Source organism: Typopeltis vanoorti, chromosome 1, assembly GCF_054136105.1.
Source record: "Typopeltis vanoorti isolate ZY-2024b chromosome 1, IOZ_Tvanoo_1.0, whole genome shotgun sequence".
Lineage (NCBI taxonomy): Eukaryota > Metazoa > Arthropoda > Arachnida > Uropygi > Thelyphonidae > Typopeltis > Typopeltis vanoorti.
This window is the reverse complement of record NC_143549.1, coordinates 156,639,734-156,656,452: the sequence shown is the minus strand read 5'-3', so window position 1 is coordinate 156,656,452 and position 16,719 is coordinate 156,639,734. Positions and strand designations below refer to the sequence as shown.

At 33.1% G+C, this 16,719-nt stretch overlaps 1 protein-coding gene across 2 annotated transcripts in view; it reads right to left on the bottom strand.

Annotated features, from left to right (window-relative positions):
- Positions 1 to 408: 408 nt before the first annotated feature.
- nst (phosphoglucomutase 3-like protein nst) overlaps positions 409 to 16,719 on the bottom strand; it is a 188,276-nt gene continuing 171,965 nt past the window's right edge. For both annotated transcript variants that reach the window (XM_090394875.1, XM_090394884.1), the window contains 2 exons: positions 9,819 to 9,870; positions 409 to 698 (listed from right to left, as the gene is read on the bottom strand). In XM_090394875.1, the coding sequence (XP_090251001.1) occupies positions 609 to 698; positions 9,819 to 9,870 (142 nt within the window). In that variant the 3' untranslated portion in view covers positions 409 to 608. The remainder of the gene's footprint in view (positions 699 to 9,818; positions 9,871 to 16,719) is intronic.

Genomic DNA, 16,719 nt, shown 5'->3' with positions numbered 1-16,719 from the left:
AAATAACTTGCTACATAAATAAATAAATCCTCAGATCAGAATTATCATCATAATTGAATAAATTACAATATCAGTCATCAAAGTAACAGCAAGGTTCACATTCTGTGCATGCACCATAGTATAAAAATTTAACAAAAACAGAAAAAATAAATAAAAAAAAAAATTTTAAAAAAAATTCCAGCATTGATATGCATCATTTTTTTAACTAAATTACATTTTGTATCCATGTCTTTGCTAATGCTTGGGCTTTGAGTTTAAAGTTTGAACTGTTTTTCCCAAGGAAGCTAATATCACAGGGATCGAGAAATGTTGAACTACAGTTATTCTTTATATCAAATTATGCAAGTAGATGAACAAAGATATACATGGTTAATCCAGAAAGCACAATTAAGAAGACAAAAAAATGTATAATGAAATAAAAATCAACAATTTATTAAAAATATTTCACAATTAACACTTTTCAATAACATTACAATTAAAACTTAACAATATCTACATTAAAATCAAAATAACATATCATAAAAGAAGGAATCATGCTTGTAATCAACCAGTCTGTTTATAAGTACATTGATTAAGGCCACTGAAAAGTATTATAATCAGCTGTATCTTTATTTTGGACATTCCGGTTTTGGTCCTACACCACCTGCTAGTTCAAATACTTTTAAGCTGACTTCATGTGCTAAAGAATCTGCAGCTTTCTGAAATAATAATGTGATTCAATTTTACTAATTTTCAGCAGACAGGTTATTGAATACGTTTAATGCCAAGTAAGTATTATTTTAGCATAATGATATATAAAAGTAAAATATATAATCATATATATATATATATAAATATAAAAAATATATAATCCTAACTGGCTGTTCATTGTGTGCAATGGCACATGGCTTCTTTTCATCAGATTTCTTCATCAATGCTGGAGTGCTCCTCAGGGTTCTGTATTCTCATTCATGCTCTGCCTCCTTTACATCAATGACCTCCTTTCTCTGACTTCAAATCCTATTCACAGCTTCGCTGATGACAGTACTCTTCATTATTTGATAAACCCTCCAGTAACCTAATGTAAATACCTCAAGATCTTCCATAACCAGTAACTTGAACTCTGACATCCTCAAATGGGGGAGACAACTTAGCAAATTTCAATGCCAAAAAACTCAAGCCTGTCTTATTAACCCAAGAAAAATCCTACATCATCCTTCTCATTTTTGATAATGTTTCAGTTTCCTTTCAAGATCAACTTTCTCTTCTTGGGTTGACTGTCACATCCAATTTATCCTGGCATATTACTTACACAGCTTCTCTAGCCTCTAAAAAGCTTCATGTTCTTTTCCATTCTAAACATTACTTCTCTTTTTCTGAACTCCTAATACTTTAGAAGCCTCAAATTTGACCAACTTTGGAATACTGATAGCTCTATAGTTTTTAGGGTTACCTTTTTTAAAGATACGAATCACAATTGCTTTTTTCCATTCTATTGGGGGAATACCAGTTGAGTAAATTTTATTTAAAAATAATAAGAATCTTTCTTTGAATCTTGTTCCTGCGTATTTATATAGTTCTGAAACCTAGCTTATCTTCTTCAGGTGATTTTCCATTTCTTGTTTCTTTCAGGCTGATTTCTAATTCTTCTTTAATTATTTCCTTCTCATTTTCATTAATTGTTTGCCAGTTGTCTTTTTTAAAATATTTGTCTGTCCACAGTTCTGTGTAGTAATTTAGAAATTCTTCTAATTTCAATTCAGTGTTTAATTTTATGTTTTCTTTGGTATCTGCATTTAAGTGTTTCAAAATTTTATACACATTGGGTCTTATTTTATACAAATCATGTTCTAAATTAGAAACAAATTTGTTCCATGATTCTCTATGTCTTTTTCTGACTTCTCTTTTAGCTATGGCTCTCATTCTTTTATATTCTATTTCATCTTCTAATCTTTTACTGCTTAACCATTTGTTATATGCATCTTTTTTCTTTTTGATTATTTCTTTGATTGTATCATCCCAAATCTTAAGTTTTTTCCTTTTATTGAATTTTTTGGTCTTTCCTAAGCTGTTGTAAGGTTATTTCTGGCCTTACAACTGGTTAGAGTCCCATCACAAAAAACATGGGAATATCTGTAAATAAACAGACAAAAATATCATATAAAATATGCAGACAATGCATAATTATATAGAATAAAGAAAACACTTTGAAGTAGTATATGGTGATGTGGGGGTCTCCTCCCAATTATTTGGCTTTGACCCTTAAGCGACCATTGTAAAATTTCTTCATTTGTGTTATAGAGATTCTAAGAAATTCCATTTCTCTGTTAAGAAGATTAATACCGGGGTGTGTGTGTGTGTGGGGGGTCGTTCTTAAACAAATGTATGTAAATGTTAATTAATCAACTTTTGATTTATCTTCAGTGAGTTGCTGAGGTCAGGAACAGTTCCTTCTGATTGGAAGTTGCAAGGATTATTCCATTTATCAGGATGAGTCATCACAAAGTTGATAATTATAGATCAGTAAATCTTTTTAGTATAACAGAAAGCAAGAGGAAAATTAGTTAGGAATCGCATCCAGGATATTGTTTACAGGAATCAGTTGAGCACAGCACAGCATGACATGAGATTAATCATGACAAGCTCCTTTTTTATAAAGAGGTCATAGGAAAATAGACTACCATAATGGCTATGATATGATGTGATTTATTTAGATTTGAGCAAGGTTCAGACAAAATTCCACAATGATAATATGTGATAAATAGATACTGATGCTCAATTAGTGAGATGGATGGGATATCGGCTGACTGACAGATGACAAAATGGTATTAAGTCTTCAAAAGGACAGAGTTTATAGATGTGATGTATCACAGGGTTTGTGTTAGGACCCTTGTTAAATATATATTCATAAATAACTCAGGTTCAAATGTTAACAGTAAAATATCTCTCTTTGCTGCTGATTTAGGAGAAGTTGAGTGGAACAGTCAATTATTCAGATAACTTATATTCTTTTCAGGATGATAACACACTGGAAAAGTGCATCAGGAAATGGGGTTTAAAACTTAATGCTAACAACTTCAAGTATATTATTTGATTTGGTAAGAAAATATTACATGGATATAAGCTGAAGAGACAGGCTTCAGAAAAAGTTGAATATTTAGATTTGGATATTTTAATTGATGAACTTAAAATTTGTGGAGCTAATCAAAAGTGAACCGGAAGAGTAAGTCATGATGCCATTACACCAAGGGTGTCCAATCCATAGCCCACATGCGGCCCTGGACTGTTAGTAATGTGGTCCCATAAGATCTTAAACTTTTAACATTATGTGATGTGGAAATTATGCTGTCTTTCTTTCCATTTTGATAAAGGAATTTGAAAACAGGTTTCAAGATTTCAGAAAAAAGTATCAAATTTTTTGTATATTTGTGACACCATTTTCAGTCAACATAAATACATTACCTTCAAATTTTCAAATGGAATGTATAGAGTTGCAATCAGATATTCAACTCAAAGAAAAATTTTATCACGTCTCTTTGCTAGATTTTTATAAGACCTATCTTCCCAGAGAAAAATATACTTCGCTTTATTCAAGTCATCGCTTTTTGGTAGTATGTACATTTGTGAACAATTATTTTCAAGAAAAGCATATGAAGAGTAAAGTTAGATCAGAAATTTCTGACAAGAACCTTTAGAGCTCACTACAAATTGCAACCACTTCCATCGAACCAGACGTTGATGCATTGGCATTACGTGAACAAGGCCAAATATCTCACTAGTTTTGTGTTTATAATGCCCTCTTTTTTTAATGTTATAATAAAAAATTTTAAAAAATAAAGGAAGTTTTGTTACTTATATACATTAACTATATTATTTATTTTATATGCAGCCCAAGACAATTCCTCTTCACTCAATGTGGTCCAGGCAAGCCAAAAGGTTGGACACCCATCCATTACACATTTCTTTAGTCAGGCGAATACTGTATTATGGCTCAGCTTTACTTACTAAGATTTTCACAACAGATGTGAAGAAAACTGATGATATTCAGAGAAGACTAAATGTATGCAGAAACTGTTACATGATAATTATGAGAAATGGATGGTTAGTTGCAATCTGATGAATTTATCCAACAGAAAATGAAGAGCAGATTTAACTGAAGTTTGTAAGTTAATTCAAGGCATATGTATAAATATCATTATTAATAATAATGCAACCCAGACACGATGCACTTATTATACATGCAAATTACATACAGACAAAATAAAGCACTTATATTTAGTGAATGTATTGTATATTCATCACAGTGAATGTACAAAAAAGTTTTATGAGTTAACAGTGATGTGTTCACATCAACCTTTTTTCTAGAATAAAATTTATTTTAGAAAAAAGAAAGGAAGAACTTCATTATTTTAGAAAAAAGAAAGGAAGTTCTTCCTTTCCTGGATACACAATCAAGAGAAAAATTGACAGTTTTCTCTTTCTAAGAAGTCTCCATTTAGAAGATACATTTTCTAGGACTCAATGCAACATCTTTCACAAATATTCCAAATTGTCAAGCCTCTGATCTACGTAGAACATGTCATCTGTTTCCTTCTAAAGGCACTCAGATTAGAATTGCAATGAATTAAAGCCAATTTGATACTTAACGGTCACTTTCCATCCAAATTATAACACATCTTGTATAATTACTCTCCTAGTAATAGCTCATTATCAGATATCAAGGGAATTTACATTCCACATATAAAAGAATTTTTAATTAATTTATTTTTTTTAAGAATAGATTTCTGGAGAACTTTTAAGCTAGTAAACACAATTTATTCTATCCTGCCTGCTATGAAAGACAAACTTCTCCCTTAGTTCACTTGGGCATATGTGTATATGTCAGATTCTTGTTTCTGCAATCTCTCCTATATTGGCCAGACAGGTCATCTTATAGACACCTGACAATCCAAACATATGTATTACATCCATTTACTCCAAGATGGGATATCTGGTCTTGTAGAACATGGAGTTTCTACTAGCCACAGGATCCTATGCACTAACAAAAGAAATTCTTCACACAAATCCTTTCAAAGCTGTGAGTCTGTTCAAAGAATGTTATGAAGCATTTCACAATCTAAATTGCAAGGATGAACTAAATATTTCAAAATTCTGGGAAATGGTGAGTTTGAATTTTTAAAAAGATTGACAGCTGTATTCACTGACAACAAATATATTGTGATACTCTGAGTTTATATAAGGTCTTTCACCATTTCAAACTATCTAGCAAGTAAAATATAGTGCAATACCAGATAATTTATGCCAAAGACCTGTATTTCTGTAAGTCCCTATCTTTAACATTATCAATTTCTTGATGTGTACTTTCAGATTTCAGATTTGTTTTCAGATTCTGAAATCTGAAAGTAAAATCACAAATCTGAAAACAAACCCCAACTCAACATCACCAGAGTTAAAGATCGGTACTATCAACGTAAGAAGCCTGAATGGCAAAGAAATGGAGCTAGCTGAGGAATTAGATAAGTACCAGATCGACATAATAGGGGTGACTGAAACAAAAAAGACCAAAACTGGTGAGATCTTTCTGAGCAATAAATACAAAATGTTATATTCAGGCAATAACAATCAAGGAAAAGAAGGAGTAGCCATAGTATTCAACACAAAATACGAGGCTAATCTTCTTGAATGGCAGTCAGTCTCAAGTAGAGTAATGTGGGCAAATATGAGAATGGGGAACTGGACAATGAGACTTATTTGTGCCTATGGTCCCACAGAAGGTTCTACTAAGGTAGAAGTGGAGGAATTTTTTGAGGCTTTAGAAAAAGCAACTGACACAATGAAAAAGGAAAAGTTAGTTCTTGTTGGGGATCTAAATAGTAGAGTAGGAAATGATTGTGAGACATACAAAAATATTTTGGGAAAATTTGGAGAAAAGAGCAAAGCTAATAATAATGGCAAATACCTGTTGGATTTCTGCTCAGGACATGGACTGGTTATTACTAACACCATGTTCCAACATAAAAATGTGCACAAATTCACATGGAGAGAAGAGGCTAGGAATAAGAAAAGTCTCATTGACTATGTTATTGTTGATAGTGATGTTTTCTCCCTGGTGCAGGACACCAGAGTGTACAGAGGATTTGAAATTGGAAGTGATCACTATTTAGTCTTGAGCAGGATAAAATTGAATTTCATATTGAAAAGAATAACATGTAAGAAAGTTTTAAAGCGAATAAAAGTTGAGCAGCTCTCAGATGTAAACTGTAGACTAAAATACAGAAATATTATTGAAAAGAAAATGAAAGAGTTTGAGAACAGGAATCAAACCTTGGAGATTCAGTGGCAAACTCTGAAGGAAACATTGATTGATTCTGCCAGAGAGGCATGTGGTGAGGTTGTGTGCAAAGATAAAAAAATCAGAACTCCCTGGTGGACACAGGAAGTTAAAGAGGCAGTGAAGGAAAAGAAGAAAGCATATCAAAAGTTCCTGGCAAATAAGTCAGCTTTTACTCTTACAGAATACAGAGACAAATGTAAGAAAGCTAAACAGTGTGTAAAACTAGCTAAACAAAAGTCATGGGAGGACTTTGGCAAGAATATAGAAAATAAATATCAAGAAGGTGGCAAAATATTCTGGAGGTTGTTGAAGAAGCTTAGGAATGGAGGAAAGAGTGCTGTAAAAGGAATTAGAGATGATAAAGGTGAAATGAAAACAGGAGAAAAAGATATCCTTGAAGTATGGAGTAATTACTTTGAAAAACTGCTAAATGAAACAAGCAGTGATGACAGCACAGTGATAAAAAACACTGACCAGGCATGCAGTCAGGAATACATATCCATACTTGAAGTAGAAAAAGCCATCAAAGGCTTGAAATGTGGAAAGGCAGCAGGAGTAGATGATATTCGACCAGAAATGCTGAAGTATGGTGGTATAAGAGTCTTACAGTGGCTGCACTGCATAGTTCAGAAAGCCTGGACAGAGGGACGAATTCCCGATGATTGGAGTAGAGCTCTCATAGTACCCATATATAAAAAGGGAAATAAAACTGAATGTGAAAATTACAGAGGTATTTCCCTACTGAGTGTTCCTGGCAAGATCTATGCAAGTATACTTGAGAAACGGTTGAGAAGAGTTGTGGAAGAAAAGCTTGGTGAAGAACAAGCTGGATTCAGGCCAAATAGAGGCTGTCAGGATCAGATCTTCACTTTACGACAAATAGTCGAGAAAGCATGGGAATATAACAAAGATCTGTATTTAAGTTTTGTCGATTTGGAAAAGGCATATGACAAGGTGCCAAGAGAGAAGCTATTCAATACGCTGCAGTTATATGGTGTCAATGGGGCATTATATCAAGCAATACTTAGTCTTTATTTGAGTTGTGAGTCAGCAGTTAGAATTGAAGGAAGTACAGGAAGATGGTTTAATGTTAAATCTGGTGTGAGACAAGGATGTACATTATCCCCTCTGTTATTCATTATCTATATGGATCACATTATGAAGGAATGTGGTATTAAACCTGATATCAAAATTGGAGATGTTAATGTCAGCTCTTTGCTTTATGCGGATGATGTTATACTTCTAAATAAATCCGCTACAAGTCTGCAAGATTCTCTGGCTAAATTGAATAGCTGTTGTAATAGATATGGTATGAAGGTCAGCAATAAAAAGACAAAGACAATGAAAATAGGCAGAATCATTGAAAATGTCAACTGTGTTGTGAATGGAGAACCTGTGGAACAAGTAAAACATTTCAGCTACTTAGGCACAATTTTTACTGAAGATGGTAAACTAAATATAGAAATAGACAACAGAATCAGCAAAGCTGGTATCGTGGGAAGTCAATTGAATAAATTCATATGGAATAAGAAAGAAATTAGTCGGAACACTAAATTAGCTGTATACAAGACTACGTTCAAACCAATTTTAACTTATGGATCTGAGAGCTGGGTCAGTAGTAAAACACTTGACCAAAGACTAGAGACCGCAGATATGAGAGTCCTGAGAAAGATTAGAGGCGTGAACAGATGGCATCAATGGCAATATCATATTAAAAATGAGTATATTAGGAAAGAACTTGACATTGTCAGCATCCAGGAATGCGTTAGCAGAGCTAATCTCAGATGGTATGGTCACTTAAATAGAATGGGAGAGGAAAGATTAGCAAAACAAGTGTTCTCTGCCAGGTTGGCAGGAAAACGACCTAGAGGAAGACCAAGATATAGGTGGATTGATACGGTACAAAGTGCCTTAGACGATAGAAATATAAGATCTGATAATGTTGGAGTCTTGACAAGTAACAGACTGATTTGGAGGAAAATTGTAGATAGGAAGTTAGTAATGATGTAATTTTTTCATGTAGTACTGTCATATCCTGTACACCCCTTGAGGGTACATGGCAGGAATTTGATGATGATGATGATGATGATGTGTACTTGAAATCTTAAAGGATACTATGGCAGTATTACACAATTAAGTCTACATTAACACTAATCTCCTGTCAACAATTTTCCTCAAATGAGTCAATATTGTCATATCATATTTCTTCTTCTAAAGACACTTCTGACTGCATCAATCCACCCAAATCTGGGTATTTTCCCTTTCCTTCTTGGAATCAAGCACTTGTCTTGCTAACCTTTCCTTTCCCATTCTGTTTAAGTGATCATACTATCTTAGATTATCTCTGCTCACACATTTCTAAATTCTAATGATTTCAAGCTCCTTCCTAAAATCTTCATTTTTAATATGATTCTGTTCTTGATGCAATCTGTTCATTCCTCATATTTCTATCAGAGCTTTCATATATGTGACCTCTAGTCCTTTATAAACTCCTGTCTTATTTTTAACCATACTCTTAAATCCATCTATTAAAATTAGTTTCAGCACTGTGTTTATATACTGTTTGTTTAATGTTTGGCTATTTTCTCTCATTCAATATAAATTTATTCAACCAGCTGCCAACATCATCAGTTTTTCCCATTGTATTGTCTATTTCCATATTTAATTAGCTATCTTCACTAAAAACCATACTTAATCAATTGAAATATTTTACTTGATCTATAGGTTCTCCATTGTGAATGTATTTAATTTTCCATGTTCCTGTCTATTTTCATAGTTTTGATATTTTCATCATTGCTGATTGTCATACTAAATTTGTCATAGATGTTATTCCATTCATTAAAAAATCCTGCAGATTGGCACTGGATTTGTTTAGGAGAGCACAACATAATCTGCATAAAGTAGAAAGCTAAATTTGATATCTCTGATTCTGATATCAATTTTAATGTTATGTTCTTTCTTAATAGATCAGCGATTTTCAACCAGTGTGCCGAGGCACACCAATGTGCCGTGAGAGGTCTTCAGGTGTACTGCGAGATATATGAAAACAAATTAATTGAAAGAAATAATGTCGTAATTTGAGCATTTATTTATTAGTGTCTGGTCTTCCCTCTTCTTGTGTGTATAAATCAATCAAAATTATGCCTATTTTTTGCCAGTAATCATCAAAAAAATGAAAAGAATATATTTTTAATGGGCTGCAGAATTTTAATAATTAGTCTAGGTGTGCCGTATTATGGAAAAAGTTGAAAATCACTGATATAGATAATCAGTAAGAGTGTAAATAGTGTGGGGTCTTGTCTTACACCTGATATCACATTTGCAAGTCCTTATCACTTCTGAAGCTAAAGTTTCTAAGGTACTTTGACATTTTAAAAAGTTAATATTTTGATCTACTTTGGTTCAGAAAAATGGATACTCATTATTCTTTAACCTTCACTAAAACTCAACTAAGCTTTCTTTATTAAGTGAATTGTTTTCATACATGTTCAAAATTTTCCTTTACCTGAGAATCTGCTTCTACATATACACGAACAATATCTTCAGTTCCTGAAGGTCTAAACAAAAAAGATGTAATGAATTGATTAATTCTAATAAAATGCAAATGATAGTAACTTTTCTGTATTTTTTTGCACTTTTTTAAATAATAATAATAAAAATTTTAATTAAAAATTTTTTAATAATTATATAAGATGTTGAAAGTGTATTAATAATGTACTAAGAATGTAACTGGATAAAAAAAAATATTAGCTATTTTTTTCTGCATATGCAGCATATACTGTTTAATGCCCAGTTAATCCAAATGGGAAAAGTAGCTGAATAAGTTTCTAAAAGACTCATAGGAATAAGAGAGAAATTCCATCGAATTATTTTGGTTTTGTGACCACATTTTTATTAAAAAAGACGGTTTTTTAAAACTAAACAAGTACTAAAAAACAAACCCGACAAGTTTCATTAGTCGTCAGACTAACATCTTCAGGGGTAAAGATAACTAACAATTTAAAGCAAAAACTATAAGAAATTAAGAAAAAAACAAGTTCATTTGTTGGTATTATGAACATCAAAAAAGTTCATTCAATAACCGAATAACAGATCTATACAACCGTTAATACGTGTTAGCTGGAAACAATGCTATTTGATGTCGCATTCTGTGGTTCACTATCACGCTGTCCGAGGTCTGAACTGGGTAAATTTTTGATAAACGCTGACCAAACTTAATTTAAAATCAAACCTTGATTTTTGTTGCATTGCGTAGGAATTGTGATCATATTTGCTACCTCTTTGAATTTTCTTGTGAAATATTTTTCATCAATGTAGGACATGTTTGTTCTGTCCCAGAGTACATCACGATCAGTAGAAGTTGTGTGAAATGCCAAACCAGAATTATGTTCTCTCTTTTTTTGTACGTCCTTTTGATGTTTGCTCATGTGGATTTCTCCCGATCTCCCTGTCTGGCCTACGTAGCAGATGCCACAGGAACAGTGAATATTGTAAACTCCTGGTTTTTTCATTGGGTGATGTGGAGGTTTCGGAGGATGAAGAGATACCACTTGAAAAGATATCAAAATCTCTTCATCCTCCGAAACCTCCACATCACCCAATGAACAAACCAGGAGCTTATAATATTCACTGTTCCTATGGCATCTGACGACTAATGAAACTTGTCGGGTTTGTTTTTTAGTACTTGTTTAGTTATAAAAAAAGGTATTTTTTAATAAAAATGTGGTCACAAAACCAAAATAATTCGATTGAACTTCTTAACCACAGAAACCTCCACATGATTAAGAGAGAAATTCGTCAAAACACTAAATTAGCTGTATACAAGAGAGAGTTTAAACCAATTTTAACTTATGGATCTGAGAGCTGGGTTGGAAATAAACACTTGACCAAAGACTAGAGACCACAGATATGAGAGTATTGAGAAAGATTAGGGGCATGAACAGATGGCATCAATGGTAATATCATATTAAAAAACGAGGATATTAGGAAAGACCTTGACATTGTTAGCATCCAGGAATGTGTTAATCTCAGAGCAGAGCTAATCTCAGGTGGTATGGTCAATTAAACAATGGGAGAGGAAAGATTTATAAATATTTATAATTAGCAAACAAGTGTTCTAAACAATTGCAATCTTGTTAGTGCACTCTGCGAATTTCATTGCATGAACAAATGTCGACGAAGTCCACTATCTTCATGTGCTCTGTGATGAATGATTAGTTGTTCTGAAGAAGCGGAATCATTAAGAGAGCTAGACCTGGCAGAGTTGCAAACCAATCAGTTGAGAACAAGTGAATGAAATTGCTACTGCTGTTGTGCAGCAGGCCTTTAATAATAGCATTGGTTCCTGCAATGCACATGATGCATCAAGACACATGGATGTGCCTTACACACTGTATGGAAAATTCTATGGAAGATTCTGCATTTCAACAAATTCAAGATAACCCTAGCTAACTCTTTATTAAGTTACTTTTACAAACTGTATATCAACTTCAAATATGCCAATAGATTCTCTTAATGACACTTCTTGTTACTGTTAATCTAAATCTTAATTGTCCAACTAAAATACATTATAAGAAGAATTGTACAAAGGTATATAACTTACAAAAGGCTCTGTATCGCACATTCAGTCAAATGTTTTGCACAAAAGGTTCTAAGGCAATTCTCTCATCTCAGATCTTGAGCTTCCTTCAGGAATTCTGGCTTCAGAAATATCTCATCGGGAAAATAGCAGACTGTGAACTGCACCCTGCAGTACTCATATACAGCTCCAGCAAAAAGTTATTCTCTCACGATGAAAAGAAAAACTTCCGAGTGAAGGTGCTTCGGGTAATTTGTCGCGCATTTTCTCCTCTGCTTGGGCTCACCAAAAATGCCTGGACGACTGCCTCCTTTTTCTGCCACCTTCACTAACTCAAATTGCCGCCAATTGTCAACCTGGATTCCTCTCTGGCTTGAAAGCTTTTCTCCACGATTGGAACATTTCCTTTCGACAACTCGAAGCCTTCTCTTAAGACTGGAACTGGGAAGCTCCTCTCTGGCAATGTCTCAAAACGGGAAAGCCCCCCCCCCCTTTCTCTCTCTATTGATTTCTGGATCCGGGAAGCTCTATATGCTTGGCTCTTCCCCTTTTATTATGCCTTCTCTGAGACCCCGCATGAAGTTTGTAATCCCCAAAGAATTAGGCATGATTCATCTTAAGTTTCAAGTTCGGCCCACTCTTTGTTCTCTTCTGTGCCTTCTTTTGATTGTAAGTTGCCGACCATCGGAAAGTTGTTTGAACCTTTCTGACTGACTTCGGAGATGTTTACGTGCAGAGCTTGTAAGCCTTTCCTAATACACACAAAATTTAATAAACAACCTTTCTTATGCTGCTATGTAGATCTATATAGTTATAGATCTACATAGCGGTTTAAACTGGGATAAAGGATTAAACTATTTAGTTTAATCCTTTATCCCAGTGAGAGCAAACAAAGTTTGTGCCTGAAAATATCTTCAGGACTGAATATAGTGTTGTACTATCTTACCTGGGTAAGTAGTACAACACCAGGCAACTCATAGCAAAGGTGGAGCAAGCTACCAACACTCCTATCCCAGTATCTCCCATAACTTGACTGAATATAGTGTTGTACTATCTTACCTGGGTAAGTAGTACAACACCAGGCAACTCGTAGCAAAGGTGGAGCAAGCTACCAATACTGCTATCCCAGTATCTCCCATAATGCAAAACACATCTCCTTGTGGATATATATATTATGCATTAAGGGATTGGCCACTACCCAGACTAGTTTCGACCTTTATTGAGGTCTCTTCGGTGGGAGCTAGGCCCAGAATTGGAGATACCAGGCAGAAGCAGTAGCAAGGTCATCTTTACCTATAGGAGTTGCCAAAAGGTTTGCCACCTTTTTTTATTAAATTACTCTGGATTTAGAGAAAGATGTTGAAAGTTTATTTTTCACTAGGTTAGACTATAGTAGTCCAGCAAAAACCATCTGTGACCAAATGAAACTAGTTTATTTATTTAAAAACACAAAAATACAAATTTATTAAGTATATCTTTATAGAGTTCATAATTAAAAGGACTCTAATAATAATAATAATAATAATAATAGATTTCTACAGATGTGTCTCATCTTGTTTTGGTATTATCAAAATTATCAAGTTATTCTGAAGCATTATGAATTTTGCTATTTTATTATTATGCCGCTAATATTTCTTCAAATGCGGCACTTATATCTGTTCGCAAATATACTCAAAATCCCTTTGACCTAATAAAAAGGCAGAATGTTGATGAAGTTTTATCAGCATTCTATCTGTTAAAATACAATTATTCCCCCCTCCCAAGCCGTTAATGGATTATTGTAGTTATGTGCACTGTATTTCTTGGATTGACCCTTTTTTGCTGCACAATTTACTTATTGTATCTCTTCCCAAATAAAAACGAATTTCACATGTGTGAAAATAAATAATCTAAATGTTTGTTTGCATTGGAAATGTTATGTCAAATATTTATATTTTTTAAATAACATTTATTGAAATAAATATGACATTTTGCTTCCTTTCCTTGCAAAATAAAATTATATGGGTTGTACATTTCAATTTTAGGAACGATTTTTTTATTTCTTTTATTTTTTTTAATGAACAACAAATGGTGTTAAACTGCATTACTCAGGGTTTCCGATTGTGAGTCTTTTTAATTGATATCCAATGGTATTTCATCAGAGATTCTATGCCTTTGTCTTTTGCTTAAAACTGCAACAGTACACTTACTTTGGAAAAATAATGAATTCAAACAAAAAGAAAGTGCACACATGTTATCTAGCAGTATTTGTGTGTGTGGTGATAATTTTGGGAGTGGGGAGTTAGCCATTAAAAGGCGAATTAATTCTGTTATGAAAATTTTGGAAATAACATTTCATTTTGACGCATGCACCTACACCATGTTTCAAAAGATAAGATAAACTGTAGGGAAAATATCGTTACTTCAAAACTGCTGCATAATATCGAAATTAGCCGAAAATATGTACATAACAGTTGACTTCATAACTGCCATTTATTTTGAATTGTAGTGAGTGATTACAGGGGAAACCAAGAAAGTTGAAATGCAAAAACCTACAGATTACGTTATAAAAATTATGCACTACACGATATGATTCAAGATTTACGTATGATAACTAACCTTCGAACTAAGATTATGAATAAAATAGGAAACTTAATTTAGAACAGATGGAGGCTGTATTCATTTTTAGATTCAGATTTTCATGAATTTATAAAATAATTGTTTGACAAAAATAATTATCTTCAATCAAGTTCTTGGAGAATTTTAAAATGTATTGGTGATTAAAATAATTAGCAAAAAAAATTTATAGTGACATTGATCTTCCAAAGTGATACAATATGAAGTGAAGAAAGTATGAAAGGATTTCTTATTTTACGCTGGCATTAAAAACTATAATTATATGATAAAAACAAGCAGCAAAATGAATATAACTCATAGGTATTTAGAGTCTGACATAACTTTGATTCCGGTTACCGAGCAAATGGCAAGCAACTGTATTTCTTGCTGTAGTTCACAGAACGTAGCTACTACGTAGGACAGGTAAGCTAGTTAAGTGTTCTTTTCAGCGTGAAGGATTATCGCACCTTCTAATGGGCATGATGGTCAAACTACGCTTCTTATCCATGTTCTTTCAGCAGGTGGACAGAATATTATCCAGGTTTGCTGGATGTGTATATACATCCAGCAAAGAAATGGTATGCTTACATACATGAATTTTATGGAATACAGAGTTCCTGTTAGTTATATATATTTAAGGAAAGAACAATGTATTTCAAATGGAAGCAGGAAGCCTCACAAATTTTTAAGCTTCCTCTAGTTTTTATATTATGAATTTAATATTTTAAAATAAGTATTTTATTTTGCAACTATAACAATGTTGTTTTTTATTGTTCTTTGTGAGGAGTAAGGTTTTAAAATGAGGTCCCCCTAGAGAGTGAGGCTCCATCTTGCGCCTAATGGTAAATGCGGTCCTGCTAGTTTCACCACCTAAACCATAACTGGTGGCTTCTTCATGGTTAGACACATCAAAACCACTAAAAATATGAAGATTATGAAGTTGATTAAATGCTGAAAAACCATTACGATATAAATATTACAATGAATAGTTTTAAATAAATAAATAATAAATGGTAAAACATGTGGCATGCATTAGCTGTCTGAAGTTAGCAATAGAAGATGATTGTTGGCAAAGTTAAAATCTCTAATGTTAAAAGATTTAATGGGAGATTTCCATATATCACTTAGTGCCAGTCCATTGTTTTTATTTAGTGGTCCATGCATATGGATGACGAACAGATTCCTTAAGAAGTCTGAAATAAAAATTCTTTTCTATATAAGGTATAGTTTTATGTGGTGAAACTAGTCTCTGTAATTTTTAATGTAACAATTAATAAATTCCTACGTTTTTTTTGGAACTTGATATTGTTGGCATTCAAGAAAGTGTGAGCAAAGCTGAACAGAATGGAAAGGGTTAGAAAAACAGGTCTTGTCTGATGCCAGGATGTGAAAAGACTCAGTGGGGGATTAAGATCTAGTTGAACCAATGCAGTTAGAATTCACTGAAAAGACTAAAGATCTGACAATATTGAAGTACTGATAGATAACAGACTGATTTGGTAAAAAACAATACTGTATACCTGATATATTGAGAGTACATATCAGGAAACAGATAATGATTACTGTCTAATTTTAACAAAAACTGGAATGTGCTTCACAATTTTTCCAAGTCATGTTCTGATGAAATGGATGGCTTGCTTGAATGGATTTAGCTTCAGAAACTTAGTCCTCCTATGGGTTTAAATTTGGAAAAAGGCTAGTTCAAAAGCCTTAAGGTAGCAGCCCTACCATTGAACTATCCATCGTCAGGCTAGTCACCTGACATGGAGAACATAATTCTACTTTTAAGCTGACAGAAAAAGGTAATCGGAATGAATCTATGGAAAACGACAAGTAATTGGAATGAATCTATGGAAAATGACCCTGGAATGGAAAAGATAATATGAAAATGAAAACGACAAAATATAATACATATGGCAAACTGGAATATAAGAGGAATAGCATATAAAGAAACAGAATTAGACCAAATATTAAATGAAAGAAATTTTAAAATAGCAGTAATCACTGAAACAAAAAAGAAATTAAAAGGAACCATGAGAACCGAAAATTTTAATGTGATATACTGTGGAGTTGACAAAGACCAAAGAGCACAAGCAGGAGTCATGATTTGGATTCATAACTACCTTTCAAAACAGTTAAAACATTATAAATTATGGAATGAAAGAATAATAGAAGCTAGAATAGAAATAGATAGCGGTTATTTAACAATAATTGATTTATATGCCCCAGAAGA